Source organism: Lepidochelys kempii, chromosome 13, assembly GCF_965140285.1.
Source record: "Lepidochelys kempii isolate rLepKem1 chromosome 13, rLepKem1.hap1, whole genome shotgun sequence".
Taxonomy (NCBI): domain Eukaryota; kingdom Metazoa; phylum Chordata; order Testudines; family Cheloniidae; genus Lepidochelys; species Lepidochelys kempii.
In genome coordinates this window covers 10,462,082-10,485,515 of record NC_136392.1, presented here as the reverse complement: position 1 = coordinate 10,485,515, position 23,434 = coordinate 10,462,082, and the positions used below count along the sequence as shown (strand labels likewise).

General features: G+C 39.1%; 1 protein-coding gene across 7 annotated transcripts in view; it reads left to right on the top strand.

Annotated features, from left to right (window-relative positions):
* The window catches only part of PHACTR3 (phosphatase and actin regulator 3), a 160,387-nt gene extending 139,154 nt beyond the window's left edge, over nt 1-21,233 (top strand). For 6 of the 7 annotated variants that reach the window (XM_073309198.2, XM_073309201.2, XM_073309200.2 and 3 more), the window contains 5 exons: nt 4,565-4,620; nt 9,156-9,217; nt 10,489-10,629; nt 13,638-13,714; nt 18,825-21,232. In XM_073309198.2, coding sequence (XP_073165299.2) covers nt 4,565-4,620; nt 9,156-9,217; nt 10,489-10,629; nt 13,638-13,714; nt 18,825-18,840 — 352 coding nt within the window. In that variant the 3' untranslated portion in view covers nt 18,841-21,232. Of the gene's footprint in view, nt 1-4,564; nt 4,621-9,155; nt 9,218-10,488; nt 10,630-13,637; nt 13,715-18,824 lie in introns of all 7 variants that reach the window. The other variant, XM_073309199.2, reaches the window with a different exon arrangement.
* The last annotated feature ends 2,201 nt before the right edge of the window (nt 21,234-23,434 follow it).

Below are 23,434 nucleotides of genomic sequence, written 5' to 3'. Positions count from 1 at the left end.
ACTTTACACCAGCTGAGGATGAAGCTCAATAGAGGTTACTTGCCTGCAAGTTTATGACAGCTTTCATGAAAGCTAACTGTACATCAGAAATGGCTTGCTATGTACAGTACCTAGAGCAAAGAGAGGCGTCAGTCCCTGCATAATTCAAAATACTGACACTAAGATTTCAGTACATTTACAGTATATGATGGGCCCAGATTGGATGCTAATTCTGGTGGCCAGAAATAGGTAGGTGTCTAAACTTAACTAATCAATGTGAAAAATTGTATCAACAAGGACAGTAGTTCTTCCATCCTTTACAAATCAATTGAGCTCTTAAAATATGGCTTTTTACCCTTTCAGGGAGAGCTTGCAGAGACAGTACAGTTAGTCTGGCTGAGTCCACTAGCTGCTCAGTTTCAGCCCTCTTTGTAGGCTTCGACTTAGTTGCCATCCATCTTGTCCTCCAAAATTACAAAGCAAGGGCTCCCCAGCTGTGGCCTGAAATCTGCTTTTAGCCTTTAAACTGCTGGAGATGTTAAAGCACACAGAGGATTTTACTGTTTCCTGCAACAAATCCTCATCTTTGACAGCACCTGCTCCACGATCTGCTCCCTCTAAGAGTGGGTGAAAAAAAAAACCCAAATCCCCAAGAGAAGTCATTTCTCTTGCCAAGTTACACTTGATTACCTTGCACAGAGAGGAGAGTCTAAGGCAGTAATGCTGCCATCCTGAGGCTCGAGCTGATCTCTTTTCGGGGAGGTTCACAGAGCTCAGGGAAAATGGGAAGGTTTGTTTTTTAAAAGGCTGAGGGGAAAATCCAGAGAGTGCCATTGAGTTCTCAGCATGGACTACCAAGTAGGGAAGGGATAGCTCCTTGCTTACAGAGGCTGAAGTGGAATTCTCCCCAGCAGAGATGTTAACAGGTTCAAAACACAGATCTAGGGTTGCCAACTTTGGTTGGACAAATTCCTGGAGATTTCATCACATGACAATCTTTAATTCAAGATTAATCTTTAATTCCTAGTGACTCCAGGACAATCCTGGATGGTTGGCAACCCTACAGACAGCTAAAATACACCATTAAAATAGAAACACACTGTTCTGACCAAGGCGCATCCTCAGCTCTCTGCACACCACGCCAAGTCACTGATAGTGGAGGTGCCTGGAGCTCAGAGCCACAGTTGTGCCTTGTTTACTCTTAGTCCCACTGAGGTGAAACAAGGCAGAAGGCCTCAGACAGGGGCAGTCTTGCCAAGGGGAGGCTGCACTGGTGAAAGATAGCTGCAACCCCTCCTTTGGAGAAATAGGGTGCTGCTGGCTGGGTTAGGGGCATGGCCAGCATGGCTGAAAGATTAGCTGATTTGGTAGGGGCCTACAGAGTACCTAGGGGAAACTTCTGGGGGTCCCCCTGGGACAGGGCAGGCTGTACTTACACAGCTGAGGTGAATGTAGTCCTCACTACTGAGAAAGCTACTGCAGTTTCTTGGCACTGGGAATGGCCAAGTGCTGTGCAGGAGGCCCAGGACATATGCTGAGCCAGGAAGTTGTCTGCTCACCCCCAACTTTGTGTTTCAAAGCAGAAAAGTCCCCTCCTGCAGAAGACCTAGTGAAACATTTCAGTAAAGGGACCAAGTCCTAGTACTCACAGATACAGACTTTCTCCAGAGCAGCCTACAACACGCACCAGGAAGCGGTTCAGCCCTTTGAAAACCTCTCAGCTAGGAAAGCCTTTCTCTTTCTTTCTCTCTCCAATCACTCCACCTTTCTGAAGAGGGCTTCTATATTTGGAGATACAAAGATGCCCTGTTCTCCCTGACTGGGCTACCCGCAGCTGCCTTCTCTTCTTTCCAATCAGAGGGAAGGGAGGGAAGCAGCTGGACCTGTTAACCTTTGCTGGCTGATTGTGCTTCTCCCATATGTGTGTGAGTGCAGCTGTAGTGAAAGAGGCCTTTACATTCCACTGTATGGTCAGAAACCATGAAAGTGCTCACATACCACAGTGATGGAGGACAAATAAAGATACATAGCCCACCTGAGCAGTACATATAACAGTTGCATGGAATTACACCAGGGTACTCATACATCAAGAATGTTAACATCTCTCACAATGTTATTATAAGGGTCTGGATATATGGTTTTTTTCTTAAGGCCCCAGCTTCTGGAATCATGTCATTTTGTGAGACTTTCACCTTTTGTTTTAAGAACAAGTGAGTTTGTAGCACTCATGGCTGTGGAGAAAAGCTTGCGAATTTGGTCCAAGTGCATCCTAAAGGCTCAAAATCAAGAAGGCAAAATATTTTTAAAAGGCACATTTTTAAGACAATTTCATGATTTTTTGTGGGGAGGAGGGGGGGGCCTGACTGAATATTTGAGGTTGTCAATACTGTATAAAGGGCTTGTTAGCTGCCTCTCTGGTTATGTCCATGTATATTTACCATGTGCAGTTTCTGTAATTACATATGCCGCTATGGTATGTGTGCACACAGCTGTGAAAATCTGGTCCTGCATCATGTGCTAGTGACTTTAGGCACTCGTGTTTTGAAGAAAACTGGTTTCAATTGTCTGATTGTCAATGGAGACTTGACTCTTTCACCAACAAATTTTTTTTCAGTGAGAGAGTTACAGGTTTTATTTGTGGGTGCAGAAAAATGGAGGGTGGATTTTAAAACATCAGGGATTACCATAACACACAAATATACAAAGCATCAATATTCATAAGCACTCAGAACACTGCTTTAATTGCTTTGATATTCTTGGTTAGATTTTTTTAATCCTCTAGTTTAAAGGTCCTTCAGAATCTAATGTACAGTTCCTAGGAGAATCTATAAACATCACATGGACGTGGTGTAATTAAAAATGGTTTGATAGAGAGGTATTTGAACAGCAGGTCTGGTGGCCCTTTGATTTACGGATAAACTCACAGAGTAAGTCACTCTTCCCTGATCTGGATTGTGAAGAGCATATTAATCGCTTTGAAACAAAACATCCTCAGGGAATTGTATCAGTGCTGAGATATACTGTGATGGGATGGGGGGGAGGGAGGCGAGGAGGGACAATATGAATTAAAAACATGTGGCCACATTCACAAGTGGTGCATTTCTGCATAGCTCCATTCACTTCAGTAGAATTAGGCTGAGGTATAGAACATGCTCCATTAAGTCTAAGGAGAAATCCAGACACCCACAAAAAATCCTTGGGGGAGACAGGCAGGTGGTAGAAGGAAGAATGGCTGGAGCTGGGTACAGGGGTTGTACTAAAGCTCAGGGGGCCATATCTTGCTACCATTTACATTGGTGTAAATCAGGAGTAGCTATACTGAGCTCAGTGGAGTTGCTCTACATTTACACCAGTGATACTGAGAGTAGATTTGGCCCTGTCATTGGTTTTAGGGGGATTAATAAACAAAAAGGAAAGGAGGTGCATTCATGAAGGTGGCCAGGGTTCATTTTGTGCTTGAATCCTGATGCTGCCAGGCAAATCCAAGAAACTGATTTCTGTAGTGAATTTGATCAGGTGACAAATGCTGGAGGGAAACCTAGCATCAGAGATGTTAATTCATCATTTTAGCATCTGTTCTCTTTTGTATTTGACACAGTGCAATGTTATAAGATCATTTTAGAATTCTGCTCTTTATTTACAGTGATACTAGAATCACTCTCATGGTACCTGTGAGTCTCCGGGTTAGCCCGTTGCTGTCAATCACATTGTCTTTGGAACCTCCAGACTCCTACTGTGTAACATCTATTTCAGGCAGGAAGCGAGGATCCTTAATATTGCCAGGAATCAGTAGAAACCCTTTTATATCTCTGCTGGCTGGATTATTGTTTGAAAGCTAACAACTGCAGGAACTATAAATGCTTGTGTGTGGGTGTTCAATTACCTGAGATTCTCTGCAGATATTAGCAGCATCTCTTGGGGAAGTCTCATTGGGTATGCAAGATAAAATCGCTCTGGCACTGATCATATGATTTGAAGACTCAAGCCCGAGGCAGCACTACTGAAAGGGGAGGTGAAGCTGCATAAGACACTTGCCTGGTTCAGACAGCAGGAAGCTGTGAGCAGGACATAAATTTTATTCATCAGGGACTAGTAAAGCTAGTGGACTGCTCTGTCGTATCTGTAACCAGGAAACCACCCTGCATAGAGAGGCTTTATTTCTAGTAAGGCTATGTTTTTTCAGGATGTATCATTGCTGATGTTAGAAAAAGGGCATCCATTGCTACATGAGTGGAGACAGTAATTGCTGCAGAAGATTTCTAAGAACCTCATTTGATTCTCAGGATACATGCCTCCTCGAGAATGAATTTAACTGTAGTGGGGCACTATTTTCGGCTGACTTGGTTTGGGATATAGGATGAAAAGAATGTATATGTCAGGGAAGGATTACACTGATCGCAGAGCAAACTAGAGGAAAACTTCCACCTGCACTGCTCGCATCTGGGAAGAATAAAAGGACTAAATATCCTTCCTTCACTGACCGGAGATGGTTTTCTGAGGAAAACCCCAAACCTGCACTCAGCCCAGTACAGACTTTTGCAAGAACAGACATGGTACAAAATATGATTTTGGTGTTTTTCCGTAGGCGCCTGAGCCAAAGACCTGCTGTCGAGGAGCTCGAAAGAAGGAATATACTTAAACGTGAGTACTTAAAAAAAATTATAGCATATTGTATGTGTGTTTTGAAACTACTGAATACATTTCTGAGAGCCATTTCTCCACTGTAGACAAGTTCATGCCCACCCTCTGGGAATGGATTTTTAACCAGTGGAATTTTCACTGGGGTGCGTGCTGGTGTCTAATATGTGTACTTGTCGGAAGGTATACCACTTAATGCAGAAAAAAGGAATAATACAAATCTAGATTTTCAAATAATTCCTGCTGTTATGGCTGCATGAGGAAGGAAGCATGGTCTTGGTTTGACTCAGTTTAGCAATCACCTCGATTATCATTTTACATAGGGACTCAGGACACACTGTCAATTAAAATCCATCAATGCCAAAGTGAAGCACACAGGCATCCTTGGAGAACAGTGACTTTTCTAGCAAATAAATTGCATCAGATCCATTCCTGACCTTTCTAATTTAAAAGGAAAATGAATTAAAGACAGCAAGCTGAGACAGTGCAAGGGTATCAAAATCCTTGCCTTTTACTGTTGTCTGAGCTGCTGGAGACATTTGCTGAACTTCCTTTAGATGGCTGGGGAATCCCCAAAATGATGAGAACAGGGGAATCCTGAAAATTGTTTCTGTTGTCACATGGGTAATCTGGATGGAACAGGTGGAGTTCCATTGCTTTAAAGAAAAGTATAATACACTCTGCTGCATTCATGGTGTATCTTAGCACCAATAATGTAAAAGACATTATTATGTGAAAAATAACCGATTACTTCTTCAAACAAGCTTGAACAACTTAATGGAATACGTGTTTGCATTCTATGAAAGCAATGCTGTCTTTGGCTTTTAAATCAGATCTAAGCATTTAGAGGGTTGTATTTCACTAGTACAGAAAATTGCCTAAATAATTTGCCTGCTTTAGTCACAATTTCATGTCGCAAGGCTGAGCCTGATGTTCTAATCTGATGATTTGTTCAGGTGTTTGACAGATTCATTTTCTTGCTTAAACTGAAGAAAGAAATCCCCGTGAGAGTGGGGGACATTAGTTTTCCAGAATGGTTTAGATTTAGGAAGTTTCTTCTTTACAAAGTTAAATTGTGCATCCCAATTTTTCTCCTGAAGGAGAAAACTAGAAATGTCTAGGAAAATTATACTAACAAAGAGGAAACCAGCAGCATGGCCGCACAGATCACAGTGTCACCTTAATTTGGGAGGGTTTGGATTGCATGCTGCTTTTTCTTTCTTATCAGTTGATACAAGAGGGCTTGATGCTGCTCTCATTGAAGGCAATAGGATTTGGAGACAGAGGGAACTGAAGGGGACTCCTTGGTCATCTTTGGTTGGTTCAGCTATTCAAGTACATCAAACCATTTACTTTGAAAATAGTTCTTGTGACATGTAAATTAATTACCCATTCAACGCATACACAGATTCATTTACACATATTCAAATTACAAACAACACATAACACAAATTCTTGTGACCTGTATACATATTAACCCAGTTTAACCTCAAACCTCAGCTATCAGAAGGAAAATCAATTGAGCTAAAATTTCTGTATCAGATGGGACCAGATTTGCAAACGAGTGGAACACTCTGCATCTGCCATTGAAAACCAGCTCCCTTCATTCTCTGGTCTAAATCCAAGATGAGCTCCTCTGAGAATCTGGTCCTTCATGTTTGTTACTTTCTGGGGTACACTGGCTACATCCTTAATCTAGATTAAATTGACCATTTTTAATATTAAAACAAACATTGTGTAACATTCATATAATGAGCTTACAGAGGGAGCTAAAGCAGAACAGAAGATGAAGCAGAATTAAAGATATGTCCTCCATGCCAGCTAAACATACTGCGTTAGATTTACTGCACATAAATCTGGAGTAACTCTGTCAGCTTCAGTGCAGTTACTTTGGATTTGCACAGGGTTCATCTTGGATTAGAAGCTGCACAATTCTACTTACATTACCTTTTTCATTACATATAAATGTCAGCTACATTGCAAAGAACCCAGGTCATCACTGAGCCAGCAGGGACCTTAGAACGTGTGAAAAAGAAGGGTAAATAATTTGACAGCAGCTGTTAAAAAGTCAGTGTTCAAGTTAGTGACAGAGATATGGACACTTTTCCCAATGACTTTAACGAGAGCATGATTGGATCTGATCTTGCCAAACCATGATTATGTTAGTACCCCCATTGAAATCAATGTGACCTCATGAATTGTAAGTGTTATTATGAGGTTATTTTTTTAAAGTATTCATGAGATGAAGAGAAATAATTTTTTTTACTCTCCCTCATGGAGGCGACTCTGGGATAAGAGAGGTACTTAAAAAAACCCCAACACTTACTTATAATCTTATTGATTTTATTCATTCCTATATTTTTAAATATAGAAAAACACTGCTTGTTCAGTACAGGGCATGACTGCCACAGTAACTGTGTGTTCAAACCAAAAAATCAGTCCCAGGAGTTCAGATGGGTTTTCTATTATATTCTGAGAGCAAGCCATTGATATTCATATTCAAAGAGGCAGCTCCTCTTACACGGATTGTACAATCCCTGCTTCATTCTTAACACGGCTGATTGCTCCTGCGTCATGCATAGTTTAGAATTCCCTGCATAACTCACACAGAGCAAGGGTGTGAGTTATACAGTGTCACATGCAGTAGTGGAACAGGAGTATTACTCCACTGAGATGTGTAGTGTTAAAGTCAGCCATTTAATAATGAATGGATCCAAATATAGGCAATGTGAGGTTGCTGTGAAAACCTCTCCAGTTCTTCTCTGTAGTAATATTTGCATTCTGTAATGTCCCTGCTGACATTTCCTTCCACCAAACAGGGAAAGTTTACCAAGATCTTGCATTTGCTTCCTGATGAATTACTTTTCATACTCCCACAATTGTTAAGCAAAACAAGTTTAACTTTACCTAAATCTAGATGTGCCATTATCGATACGGACCATGATGTGTGCTTAGCATTTCAAAACGACAAAACGCAATCTTCTGACTGCATAGGCATATTCGTGTTTCCATCTTAGAAAACCACCCAGTGCCCATGTGGAATGCATCATGACTATATCCCAATGGACATTTAGATAGATGTAGAAGAGCCTTTTTTAAAAAGTGAAAATACAACCATAAAGGTCTAGTCAAAAAGTGGTTAATAAATAGTGAATGAGGCATATTAGTTACTTTCTGGGGGCATCTTGCCATTGCATAGCATGTCCAATTTTTTTTAAAGCTATTTTTCCCAATTTTTTCATATTTCCTCCTCAGATACTGCAGACAATTGCCACCTAAATCTTTGGTCATCTCACTGACGCTTCTGAAACACGGCCATATCATCAGTCTCATGTATTCTACTTTAAAGTTATATGCAGCACCACTATAGCGTACTGGGTGATTTTAGGTTCTCTAATTTACATTTTCTGTTTACCTAGTTGCACATATATTGCTACAGTGCTTCTTTAAATAGATCCACGTGTCTGTATTTCAACGTAAACTAAAGAATACAGAAAAAGGGGAGGGGCAAGAAAAAGGCTCATTTCCAAAAATAGCTTTTGCTTGACTGACAGACAATGAGAACACTGCTATCTACAGCCGTGGTTTTCAACCTGTGGTCCACGGAGCCCTGGGGGTCTGCAGACCATGTGCAAGATTTCCAAAGGAGTCTGCATCTCCATACAAATTTTCTTAGCAAATGAAAAAAGGTTGAAAACCACTGATCTCTAGGCTCACTGAATGGTTAAACATCTTTCCCCTAGGTCTCTAGCATTGTTTAGGTCATGGACTTGAGTCTAAATTTAGTAACAGATAGCACTAGAAATAGAAAATCCATTAAGTGGTATCCTAAGGCAAAGGATATATTTCACACAACAGTACAGGACTCAAGTCTATTTTTAGATCCAGTGTGTAGGAGTTACCGGGGCTTGAATGTTAATAGAATACACAAAAGCAAACTGGCTTAGCACAGAATATCACATAAGAAAACCTGTGAGTATAAAGAGGCTCTAACACAACTGCCATATCTTGAATAGTAGAGGGAAAAGGATAGCGTGTAAGTCAAGGCTGAATATTGTAGCAATGTGACCAACTAAATATGAAGCCTGAGAGCATAAGCTCACAAGGTACATGGTTTCCCTGAAGTACGTACAGGAAAATGTTTCAGCATCTTAATTCAAGTATGACAGGACTCTAACAAAGACATGGCATAACAAACTATCATTCATAATTTTAAAGGTATTGCTTTTCCCTCCAAAAGTTTATCTAGCTGAAGAATTGGACTGGCTGCTTTAAGTTTATGAAAGCTTATTGTAACTGGAGGTTATGTCACAGGAAAAACTGACATTGGCATACGTGCTTCTGTGTCCTCATTGACAGGTAGCTGTGTATTCTGGCAATGCCCCCAACAGGCATAGTAAGGACTGAGCTAGCAATTCAGAAGGACTAAGGAACTGCACCACGCTTCTTCATATTTTAACTTTTATTGCCTGGATGTACTGGAAACAACTGATCTTCCTACATGAGGAAAGTCATCTCTCTTTTTATATTTTCTGCAGAGAGAAATGATCAAACAGAGCAGGAGGAAAGAAGGGAAATCAAGCAGAGGCTGACGAGAAAGGTAAAATCTTGAAATGTTTTCAGTGACATTTAAAGAGCTTAATGCAAACTAATAACAAAGAGCCCAGAGTAAAAACAGTATCTAATTTTTTTAAATCATATAAAAGACAAACGGCCATGGTGGTCACCATTAAAAAAATAACATGTATACACAATGATATGTGAGACAGTTGTATTTAATAACTAGAACAGAAAATAACTACAATATCTCAGGTAATTATCCACAGATGTTGGCTCTTTAAATGGCACTCACTGTATTTGAGAGGCTAACGGAAAATTTGCACAAGAACCTAAAATCAGCTCATTTGAGATCATTTGCCTCATACTGCATATTTTGCAACTATATTGCGAGGAAAGCAGTTCCTTTCCACTGTTCGTAGCAATGAGAATCCCAGAGTAAGCTGACTCCTTGCTGAGCACCAGGTGCATTCCTGCCTGAAATATCTCTCTGCAGACCTTTTCATTTTAAGGTCTATCAGATTCTCGGCCTGATCCTGTCATTGCTCTGTTTGCAGAAGTCCCTGTGGGAGTCCATGGTAACACAGTGCAATATTCAAAGGCACATTGTGATGACAGTTTGCTAAGCCTTGGGTCTGTAGTTCTTACACTGGGCCCAATCCAGAAGCCCTTACTCATTTTGCAAGATTGAGCCCTTACATTGTAATTCATTGTGGTTATTTGAAATATATTGCAAGTTCAGCTTTATAAAGCTGTGTGTGACAAGATATTCCATTATAAAGCCACTGTACACTAGCCCTCAGCTCCATTTATCCGATTATTACTGTTCCAACAATGATACTCAGATGTGTTTCAGTAGCTCCTTGAGATAAAGGCACATGAAGAGAGAAGCCGTCTCGTTAACAGAAAAATGCCTTTATAGAAAGACTAAAGATAGCATAATATTAAAATTATTTTCCTTTACAAAAACTATCCTAATGTTTCTAATGATAGATAAGTTTCACTCACTGACTGTAGGACAGATTCTGAATCCAGTTATAACACTGTGAATCTGGAATGATGGCATTACCCATGTAAATGAGATCAGAATCTGGCTCTGTATCTCAATGTTTCTGTGCATTTAAGACGAATTAATCAATTTCAAATCTTTTCAGTTTAAATAGATATATATTTTATATACATAAATATACAATATACAAAATAAAGATGGGGAATAAAAATGCATGTGATTCTATTTTTGTTCCGTTGAATGTATGTCTCAGTTTTATTTCCTATTCATATTGATATACTTCTTCACAAAACTTATTGATACAGCTCAATCAGAGACCTACAGTCGATGAACTAAGAGACAGAAAAATTTTAATTCGATTCAGCGATTATGTAGAGGTGGCAAAAGCACAGGACTACGACAGACGTGCAGACAAACCATGGACAAGACTATCAGCAGCCGATAAGGTACAGACATACTTAAAAATATAATTAAGATGACTACTGTCTTTTTCAAAAAAAGAAAAGGAGGACTGGTGGCACCTTAGAGACTAACCAATTTATTTGAGCATGAGCTTTCGTGAGCTACAGCTCACTTTTTTGTTTGCGTTGCTTGTAAGTAGTACATCAGGTCATGTAAACAGTGGTATTACTAAACAAGTCTCGATATTCTAAGGAAATACATCTTGGAGTAAGTGGCTGCTCTTGGTGAAAGTGACACTCAATACTCCCCATGAGCCAAATTTTGTACTCTGAGGTCACACACACACACACACACACACACACGCACGCACCAGAATAGGCTCTAAAGACAGTTGACAATGAGGTACTAATAGCTGATGCAGATTTAAGTACTTTAAACGTTCCTGCATTTTCAGCAAACAGAAGCCACACCGACCACAGGATGTAAAACATACCTTTAAATAGTGAAAAGGCTTCTTAAATAAACAAACAAACTTATTAGAAAAAGTATGGAGTGCAGTACACTACACAATCTATCATAGATCTTTGCCACCCATTTCTGTAGTGTATGAGAAATCTAGGACCAAACTTTATACCAAAAAGTTACTCAGTACAAAATCTTTGTTACAAATATGTACACATCACTACTTTATTCTCTACTGATGAGCTCCCAAAGAAAGCACTTTTTCACTAGCCCTGAGAGTGGCCAATCTAAAGTACACACATTTTCACTTTATTACATGATTACCATATATTTGATTTTTTTGCTGTGTTGCTGTGGCCCTGTTGGTCCCAGGATATGAGAGAAAAGGTGGGTGAGGTAATATCTTTTATTGGCCCAACTTCTGTTGGTGGAAAGGACAAGCTCTGTGAAGCTCAAAAGCTTGTCCCTTCCACCAAAAGAAGTTGGGCCAATAAAAGATATTACCTCACCCACCTTGTTTCTCTCATATATTTGATTTACAGTATTAAATGATCCTAGACTTTATACTTAAGTGGCTGGGTAGGAAGGAAATGGCTTACAATGAATCAGGCTAGAATGCTTGTTGAACAAGGTTTTAGAGCATGTCTACACTTACCTCCAGAGTGATCAATCCAGCAGGGGTCGATTTATCGCATCTAGTGAAAACGTGATAAATCGACTGCTGAGTGCTCTCCCGTCGACTCTGGTACTCCACCAGAGCGAGAAGCGCAGGCAGAGTTGACAGGGGAGCATCAGCAATCTACCTACTGCAGCAAAGACACCGCGGTGAGTAGATCTAAGTACATCGACTTCAGCTATGTTATTCACGTAGCTGAAGTTGCGTAACTTAGATCGATCCCCACCCCCCCACCCAGTGTAGACCAGGCCTTAAAGTTTTGGCTCAAGATTGCAGGAGGCTGGGAGAACAACTGGGGACGTTGGGCTAATTATTGGATACAGTGGCAAATATAGGACTGGATTGCTCACTGCTTGATGCTGGGCTATGGAAATCAGACATGCCTTTCTCATTCTCACATGTGCTGAAGAGTTTCCCAACAAGAAGGTAGAAAATATATGAATAGTGTAATAAACGGTATTAGAGAACTCTAACCTAATTTAGGATTTATTTTTATTTGCCATCTTTGTCTTAGTTGTCTTCCTGAATTCATTTAAAAGTGCTTATAGTGAGTATTATTTTGCAAGGTATTATGTGATAATCAATGCTGTAAAGCAGAAGTTTTATTAGTAGTATGGGATAATCAACATCCAGGTCTAGGAGTTTGCTAGTCGTACAGATTTGAGGCTGAAGGGATCTCATACCAGTGTGTGTGTAGCATTTTTAAAGTGGGAGCAGGGCTATTGTGTTTTGTTGTGCTTTTGCTAAAGACACTTATCAAAATATATATGACATATTTGCTTTCTAACAGAACTCCCGCTAATTGGGTTACATCCCCTGCACACGCAATTATTCTACAAGGTACTAACTGAAATTGGAGCTGAGAGTAATAAGAATTTAAGCTGGATTTCACCCTTAGATGTATACTGCAGCCCACTGAATCCAAGAGTGGATTTTGTGTCAATAATTAAGACAAACTGAATCATGGTGTAAATGCTGCATCTCCATAGAAATCAGTAATGTTGCACCCACTCACTCTAGTTCTTAATCTGGTGTGAAACATGAGAGTCATTGTCTGACCCTTTCAAGCAACCCTTTGTCCTGTCCTGCAAGCTATTAATTTTAAAGTAAGCATACAATTAAACTTTTAGCTCTCTCATTCACATCTCAGGGGCTGAAAAAATCCATTTATTTCTGGGCAAAAATTATATTACTTTCCCCCACATTTTTATTTCTTCCAATAAACCACATCTCTGATTTGACACATGCCTGTGTATTAGAGCTTCACAAGTTTAGGTAGCTAAATTACATAGTAGTAGTATGTACGAATTTACAAAAGCACTCCAGTCTGATCCAGGCCAGTAACAGTAGTCATTTGGGGAAAGGAAACAAATCAATTTACACCTGCTTTGGATTTTATGGTGTGTAATGTATCAAGAGGGAAAATTTTCCCCTCACATATGATTGTGCAACGCCACACACGTAAATGACTAACATCTGGTCCATTATTTGCATATTGTGACAATGCGGTCTGATTTTTATTTTGAAATGGGCCAGTACTGAAATTCTCCACATTTCAACTGTCCAGTTGCTGGAGGAGGAACCTCTGCTTCTGCTCACTAACTTAACCAGAATGTCATTAAGTGTTGGGGAGTGAGCATTATGATTTTATGTTCCTCTCAGGACTGCTTCTAATGATAGTATTTATGTCAATATCTTTAAAAGACAGTGATCAGTATACATGGAGAGAAGCTAAATACTGGCTCTCCTCAATATTGGCTGGCCACATGTCCTTTGTTTGTAGCCTCCCACACTCTTTACATGGAATTTGCTGTTTTGATTATTTTTAAGGGCTCTTATTTGCTTATTTAAAAAAAAAAAGGTTTACAAATTCAAAATGATTTTTTTAACCTTGCTTCCATTTTCAATTCCTAGGCAGCAATTCGTAAAGAGCTAAATGAATACAAAAGTAATGAAATGGAGGTCCATGCATCAAGCAAGCATTTGACAAGGTCAGTCATCCAGATATTTGTTCATTTTTCCTTTACCTGCAGTATCCATTTTTTTGAGCTCTGAATCTGCAAAATATATTGTTCCTGCCCGGCTCTGAAATCTGCAGGAAAAGCTTTACCTTGGAGGGGGGGGGAATAAAAGTGCTCCTGCTTCATCTCAGAGTATATGTGCTGTGAGATTACCATCTGTTGACCAGCAACTCCCTCCCCAAACCCCCAGACCTCAAAATGCATTGTTTGTACCTGTGATTTAAAAGGCCATCCCTGAAGAAGGACCACAGGATGTATTGCACGGAGAACGTGACCTGTGATATAAGGCAGATGAATAGGCAAAGTATTTAAGTTTGCAGTCTCATCATTCAGCTGTAACACCAATGTTGAACAATAAGAAGACGAAGTGTTTGTATTATAGAACATAATAAAGAACACACAAAGGATTCACTCTGCTGGATTTTAAAAGAAAAAGCTCTGCTTAAAAAGTTTCAGTATTATTCACGCACTCAGGGTCTTGCCAGCTTTTTCAATAGAAAGTAGAAGTTTCAGTGACTTGTGTAAAATATTTAGTGGGTCTCAGTCCAGTTACTAGTGGAAGGGAGTCAGCATCATAAAACACACCATCACAATAATCCTGAACTGGTAACTCTGTGGCAACTCAGCAGAGAAGCCAAGGATCAGATAATATGGGCATAGGCCCCAAATTACTGTTTCACTCCTAGAGAGAGAGGATAGAAGCAGAATGGTGAGGCAGTGTGAGGATGTTTGCACTGCCAATGCCTGTAAGCACATATACTCTGCTGACACAGAAGAGTCCTCACTCGCCAGCACTGTTAATCTAGCACCATTCACAGTTACTATATTCACATGAAGAAAAGGAGGACTTGTGGCATATTAGGGACTAACACATTTATTTGAGCATAAGCTTTTGTGAGCTACAGCTCACTTCATCGGATGCATTCAGTGGAAAATACAGTGGGGAGATTTCTATACATAGAGAACATGAAACAATGGGTATTACCATACACACTGTAATGAGAGTGATAACTTAAGGTGAGCTATTACCAGCAGGAGAGCAGGGGGGATACTGTTCCTGATGGCTTGTTGTCCATCTTTGTGTGGAATGTTGGTGTAGAGGGCTTCTACATCCATAGTGGCTAGGATGGTGTTTTCAGGAAGATCACCGATGGATTGTACTTTCCTCAGGAAGTCAGTGGTGTCTCAAAGATACCTGGGAGTGCTGGTAGCGTAGGGCATGAGGAGTCTACATAGCCAGACAATCCTGTTGTCAGGGTGCCAATGCCTGAGATGATGGGGCGTCCAGGTTTATGGATCTTGGGTAGCAGATAGAATACCCCTGGTCGGAGTTCCAGGGGTGTGTCTGTGCGGATTTGTTCTTGTGCTTTTTCAGGGAGTTTCTTGAGCAAATGCAGTAGTTTCTTTTTGGTAAACCTCAGTGGGATCAGAGGGTAATGTAGAAAGTGGTGTTGGAGAGCTGCCTAGCAGCCTCCTGTTCATATTCCGACCTATTCATGATGACGACAGCACCTCTTGTCAGCCTTTTTGATTATGATGTCAGAGTTGTTTCTGAGGCTGTGGATGGCATTGTGTTCTGCACGGCTGAGGTTATGGGGCAAGTGGTGCTGCTTTTCCATTCTTACAACTACAATACCCACCTGCTGAAGTGAAGAAACAGATTGACAGAGCCAGAAGAGTACCCAGAAGTTACCTACTACAGGACAGGCCCAACAAAGAAAATAACAGAACGCCACTAGCAATCACCTTCAGCCCCCAACTAAAACCTCTCCAACGCATCATCAAGGATCTACAACCTATCTTGAAGGACAACCCATCACTCTCACAGATCTTGGGAGACAGGCCAGTCCTTGCTTACAGACAGCCCCCCAACCTGAAGCAAATACTCCCCAGCAACCACACACCACACAACAGAACGACTAACCCAGGAACCTATCCTTGCAACAAAGCCCGTTACCAACTATGTCCACATATCTATTCAGGGGACACCATCATGGGGCCTAATCACATCAGACACACTATCAGAGGCTCGTTCACCTGCACATCTACCAATGTGATATATGCCATCATGTGCCAGCAATGCCCCTCTGCCATGTACATTGGTCAAACTAGACAGTCTCTATGTAAAAGAATAAACGGACACAAATCAGACGTCAAGAATTATAACATTCAAAAACCAGTCGGAGAACACTTCAATCTCTTTGGTCACTCGATTACAGACCTAAAAGTGGCAATTCTTCAACAAAAAAACTTCAAAAACAGACTCCAACGAGAGACTGCTGAATTGGAATTAATTTGCAAACTGGATTCCCCACCCCCCCGCACTTTTCCTTTGACGTTCTTGTCAACTGCTGGAAATGACCCACCTTGATTATCACTGCAAAAGGTCCCCCCCACCCCGCTCGCCTGCTGGTAATAGCTCACCTTAAGTGATCACTCTCGTTACAGTGTGTATGGTAACACCTATTGTTTCATGTTCTCTATGTATAGAAATCTCCCCACTGTATTTTCCACTGAATGCATCCGATGAAGTGAACTGTAGCTCACAAAAGCTTATGCTCAAATAAATGTGTAAGTCTCTAAGGTGCCACAAGTACTCCTTTTCTTTTTGCGGATACAGACTAGTATGGTTGCTACTCTGAAATATATTTACATGGAAATTTAAATGCATGTGCAGCTCTATATCAATTAGAAAGTAAAAATTAAAAGACAAGGCACTTGCTGATAGGTGCTACTGAAATCTACTCCTCACCATCTGGTTAAAAACGGGATTTACAGGTACGGAAAGTGGCAAGAGGTAGTGGTCCAGTAGGTGAGAAGGAAGAGGCAGAATGTTACCTGCAATGATGAGATTGGAGGAAAGTCACTTTAATGAATAGCAACAGTAATGGCCAAATTCTGCCCTTTGATTTCTATTAGCATCTCATTGGCTCTCAAATGGGACACATCTGAGGGATGAAACTGACCCAGTTTTATATTAACGTTAGATAATTCCAGACTGCATGTACAGAGCTGGGAATTTGTCACAGTTTTTGTGACATTACAGAACCTGAGCTTTAGCCATGTGGTTTATGTCACTGGCTTCTGGCAAAATAATATCTACAATAATGGGAAGGCTGTAGCTTAGGTCTGGCAGCAAAGGATATTTTATTTAATTGAAGCTACTTAGTGAGTTTAATTAGGCAGATTAAAATGACACATTTTGAAATGTGGCCAGGACACCAGGGTTAAATACTCCAAACTACTTTCAGCTAATGCCATCATGCCACTAGTGTTTAGGACTTTATTTTTACATCTCATCCAAGAGAAGAACTGTCCAATGCCTCAGGGTATTTCTTCTGTACAGATTCAAAAGAAAAAGAGTGCCACCTACTATGTCAACAATACCTCTACTGGCAGTACCTGGTTGTTTGGGTTTTTTTTTTTTTTTTTTTTTTAAAAGGTGCCCATCAAAGTACCAACTCAATGTTGCTTATTTTGTGAAAGCTGACAGGATCACAGCATATCATGGTATATTATTAGCAACAAACAAAATTATGGCCCATATCTTTAAAAAAATTCATGCACAATTGTGTTTGCATGCTCAAATAATTATACACGCAAATGATTTTTCAGATAGCTAATTGATGACTTTTGCATGCAGTTACTGTGTCTGGCCATGCAACCATGGCAGATGCACACACAATGTGCACATATTTTCAAAAACACACACACTTTTCTGTAGGCTATCAACAGAGGGATCAGCCTGACCACTATTCTAGCTTGTTCACATTTTGAGGAAGCATATGCCATTATTGTAGGAGTTAAAATAGCAAACAGGTGTGGTAAAACAATCACGTATAACATCCGTTAGGTACTGTTGAGGTACACAAGTCAAAGGGGATCAGAACATATGAAGGTATATAATTTCACTACCACACCTCCTAAAAAGGCATTAATAAAAAGGTTTTGAATAACCTCCTCATGATAGATTTTAAAATAATTCTATGCATTTTAACAAGTATTGCTTGCTGTGGATTACTGTCGCTATCACATCCCCTTGCTATGTATATTCAGGCATATGGCATTTACCAATTATGATTTGAACAGTTAAACCTGGAAGATTGTGTGTCTACTAGCATAATTTTCATATGTAATGGGTAGGCCCAAAATGATATTCTAATTAACTCATAATCATGCTGAAAACATCAAGTCTGATACTGTAAACTGCTTGTTACCCTCATTAAAACCCTTTTAAAGATGTCACTTCAGTTCTACAACCACAATAATGTACTACAAACATGCTGGAATGAGTCAGGTGTTTTGCTACTATTGTCATGTGAAAATTACATTCTGCCTATCTATTATTACTATTTAAATAATGGTAGCAGCCAAACTGTGGCAGGCACTTTGCAAAGCCACTGGAAGACTGGCTCACAGCCTCAGAGGTATTTAGCTAACTCGTATTTAAGTCAATCAGTTAGATGCCTAAATATCTTTGAAGATATGCACCACAGTCATTGTTTCGGAGGGTACATTCTAAAAAAGGCAGACAGAGAAGCAATTAACATACAAGCAAAGTGGTCAGGGTGATGATAGGCACATCCTATGAGTTTTCTTTTCAAAGTTAAACCACTGAAGAATCCCTTTCTTCACAGCTCAGCCCCCTAGTTTTTCCCCCACACCAATTCCCAGCCTCACTTCCATCCTCCTTATTGCAAATAGGTGATGGGGAGATTTGGAAGTGGGAGTCAATGAGGAATGAAAAGAACATAATAGAACTCAAGGAAGGGAGAATTTGTAGTTGAGGAAGCCCGTATGCAGAGAGAACTTTTGCCAGAGGCACTCAGTGGCACAGGACCAAAACCTAGGGGATAAAATGCTATGAACCTTGGCATATTTTTAGTCATATTGGCCTTATATGTAGAACATGTTGGGGATCTTTCATGAAAAAGATGCTCTAGAAATGTGATTCAATGGTATTAAACAGAATGGACACAATTTTAAATAGTATTATTTCTTATTGCAATAATATATTTAATTTTTAAAAATGCTGTTATAAAGTGATTTTTAAAGTGTCTCTTTTTTTATAACCTTCTAGATTTCACAGGCCATAGAGATTTTCTTCTGAGAAGAATTTGTCTTTACTTTTGATACTGCTGCTGAACACACATCAGGGAATGTATAAAGGTCTTTCCCTGAAGTTCAGTTCACAATACCCTGACGTTTGTGTGAGAGGAGGACTGTGCAGGTGAAATCTCTGCAGCACGTACACACAGGAGGTACCAGAGGACGTACTTCACTCTTTGATGCCAGAAGAGTGATGGCCTGTCGGGTGGGAGGATCAGTTGAAAACGAATGAAGTAAAGCTACTGGAAGGAACTTACTGCTCTCCTTTAACACTTGTTTTAAACTGTTTTGCAGCATATCTTGGAAAAGGAGATGTTGTGCATGTACAGGCTTTACCATTCCAGGGCCTCTGACATAATGGACATGACGCACTGTCATTCAGTATTATGTTGACAAGACATTTTGAACTAATCACAATTAGTTTGTAAAACACTTACGTTCATGTTATACAAAATGATTTAATGTATTATAATTTCTTTCTTTTTTATATAATGTCTAACGAAAACACAGCTGCAACATTTTTGATTCCTGTTAATTTTGTTCTTTAATTAAATGACTACTTATTGCAGGAAATGAGCGCACTTCTTTTAAATTGCTTTTTTCCAGGTGAGGTTGAAGGGGAGGAGATTTGTAATTATTATGGGCAGATTTCCTGCACCACAAAAGTCAGCACACGGTCTGGGAGACCATGAACAGTGGAATTTAGATAATGGGCTTCCCACCTTGTGGAGGAAAGATATTAGACCAGATCCTTACAACTGGAGTAATTCTACAACAGCTGAGGATCTGGCCCTTTGTAAGAAATGTAGTCTGTCACTACAGTAAAAAACTACTAAGGTTTGGCAAATTTAAACATGACATAGGTAAACTGTTAAATACCCTTTATTGACTATCAAACTATTATAGTTGTATTCTTTTTCTAGTAAAATGTACGTGAGATTTGATAACTTCCTGATGAGGAAAAAAGATACTTCTACTAATAAATAATTACTAAAAACAAACCTAACAGAAATGATTATGAAAAACTATAAGCAAGATAGGCCACAATGTTTAACAAAATCCAGAAACAATGAGAAGATTTGCCTAAGTAAGAAATGCAGGATTTGGCTAAAAATCATAAATATGTAAGCGATAATGTTAACAGTAGGTAATATTGATGAAAACATGAGTGATAGTTGCATAAGATATTCTGTTTCTTTATATCAGAGAGGTAGCTGTGTTTGTTTTTCTGTTTCTTCAGTGACTGTAACAGAAGTGGTGCATATGCATACAAGGCAAAATTTTGTCCATAGATGTTTCAAGTTCTACCCTTTGTAAAAGTTTTAAAAGAGTAAAAAATTTAGGGTAGGACATGTCAACCCCAAGCCAACAGAAACAACCCTAACGAAGACATGAAAACAAAAAAGCAAACAGATAAAAGGTAAAAGGAATTATGGATATAGACTCCTGATAAATGACTGCAGGATGGTGTGCAGAATTAATGCATTTAATGGATGTACTAATAGCTGTTGGTTCTCCGGTTTTCAGCACTGGAGTGAAATGTCTCATTTAAATAGAATGATATATTGTACTCCCTCCACAATAATAGGAGTTATGAATGTACAGAACATACTGAAAATATATTTAGTTGCAGCCATTGCTAGAAGCCATTTGTGGATCTTTGCAGGGCATGTGTCCAAGGCATGACTAAGTACGTGCTGAACAGTTCAGCTTAATGTCTAGCTAGATTTAATTTTGTATAACCTTATAAATATTGGTCACACAGATCTAAGTCTAAGTGCCTGAGTAACTATCATGATTTAATCCAATGATTTGTCTCTTTAATTACCTGATTTTACAACTTGGTAGCTTCATCATGGAAATCTATATCATCATACTAACTGGTATTTTAACATTTTTATTAGAATAATCCAAACACAAGTTCTGATATTTGACGGTCATAATATAATGAATGAAAATTCAGGAGTGATACAGGGAAAGAGTGAAAACACCACTAAAGAAACACCTCTCAGTAAGAAATACTTTTTCTAATTTGACAGGGAACATAGATGAGCCTTGCAGTATAAACAAGCATCATGGGTTGTACACTTTTATTATTATTATTATTTGTATTATCATCATGCCTCAGAGCCCTAGTCAGGGACCATGACTTCATCGTGCTAGGTGCTGTACAAACAGAGCAAAAAGACAATCTTTGCCCCAAAGTGCTTGCAATCTAGGTATCAGTTTGGAGTTGAGCAAAACATTTTAGTTTAGCAGTGATTTACCTTCCAACTAAGCCCTCATTAATAAATACTACTTTGATAAGAAAATGGTTCTGAAAAATATAATATTATAAGCTCAAAGGAATATTAACGATACATTAGCAAGAGCAGCTTTTTTAAAAAAAATGCACCTACGTTTGTATTATTTTTTACCACATACAGATGCAAAGTAAAAAAAGCATTTGTATTTTATACATTCTTCAAAACCTTGCAAATTCATCAAAGAAAATATTCATTAGTTTCACATATTCTTGAATAATTCAATGATGCTGGTAAGAAATCTTTGACTCATATCAGGAGGTCCACCTAGTGGAAATGACAAGTAGTCACATATTAGATCAGAGAGAATTTACCAGTTGATTTATGACTTACTCGTAACTTCTATAATCAATGGAGATAGATATCAATCAAAATTTGTTAAGCTACACTGACAACCATGAACTAAGTTTCAAGATCAATCAGATAACCTGCAAAGAATTTTCAAAAAATTTGGCTTCTGCATTTTTTTCTTCTTCTTCATTATACTTAAAGAACTACTGAAAAGATGACATCACAAGAGCTAAGAAAGTGAAAGCTGAGTATCTAAGAGGGAAAGGAATTTTTAATTGGACTGTTTACAGCTCTTTTTTATTAATTCTCAGTTAACTTTAATAACTAATATTTTGGATAAAATAATCCTTTGCAAAATACTTGATATTTTGACTTAATTCTTTAGCTCACAGTAGACTTCCCTGAGACATCCCCAAATTCCTCTAGCTAAAAGGGAGGACCATACTTGTCACTCCTGATATACTTATGTCAAAACGCAAGCAATTGCCTCCCTCAAATTTTTCGTCTTTTTATATACATACTAAAGACGCAAATACCAGCACAATCCCATTTTTTAATAAATACTCGATTGGTCACCTTTTAAGAACTACTCTGGTTCCCCACAAGGATGTATCAGACAAAACAAGCTTCCTAAAAGCATTAAACCTGTGCATGTGCTGAGAGAGGCAGAATGATTAGGGACAAGTAAGGGGATAACAGAATTTTTCACTTCTAGGTCACTGGTGAAAATCCAGGCCTGGGTCTTCCAGGACTAACAGTTATCATTTGATCTTTGTTTGGTGGCCCATGTGATGCAGAGACTTGGTGGCTTCAGTCCAGTTCCTTTTAGAGAGGTATCCATGTTAACACCTCTACACAATCTAGAACCCTTTCTAACAGACTCAACAAAATAGCCCAGTACTGAATAGGCATGAGAACCAAAGTGCCTTGGCCCTGCAGGTCAGGATTGAAATATATTGTGTTGGTTGGGGAGAGGAACAGAGTGTATGGGGAAACTTACATTGCCCGTGTCCATGATATACATGTTCTGTGGACAAACAAACATTAAAAAACAACAACCCCAAACTCTTGAATAGATATTTCTAGACATGGTTGATTGGGGGGCCAAACCACACTCCGAACATCAAGAAAACCAAGACGTATTTTAACACAGTTTAGTTTACTGTGCTCTTCACAACAATCATGTGATTTAACAACTTTAAGAGAGAGACACAGAGTTAGAAATACATGCACAGTGAAATTGTATAAGTAAGACTTTACTCAACAAAGTAAAAAATAGATGAGCCAAATCCTTCATTCCACGTTGAAGTCAGAGATTTGCATGAATAAAGACTGCAGGATTTGAGAAAACCTACACAGATAGATGTAGGTTTACACAAATTTTGATGATAAACAATAAAACTATATTTTAAAAGTTAAATTATTTGATGAATAATTGCACACTGCTGCATGTAATCTAATAAAAACCAATGAACAGTCCTAATTTTTTCTGTTTGTCTGTAAAATCCCTACTCTAATCACATGCCTTGCATTTGGCACAGCATTTGGATCCTGGTAAGAAAATGCCCTGAGTCAAACTGCTACTATAGAAAGAACATATCTGTTGTTAACAGAGTGTAACACCACCACCAAGTATATTCAAAGCTCAAAGATTAAATATTACAAGTGAATAGCCATATCTTGTGAACTGCTGAGCACTCAACTCTCATGAACTTCTGTGGGAGACAACAGCTCAGCACCTTAAAGGATCAGACCTATAATCAATTTATTCATATATCTATTCAAAATAAAGAAGCAAACATAACACCAAGTAAATAATACAAAATTAGTAGCAGCTAGTGGAAGGCACAGCACCTTAATGAAGTTGGTATTTATTGATGTGACCACCAATGCAAAATTTACTGAAACTGAATGAGTTAACAAATATAAAGAATGGAATCAGTACTGATTTTGGAACAGAAAGCAGCTTCACATAAGTGTAACCAAG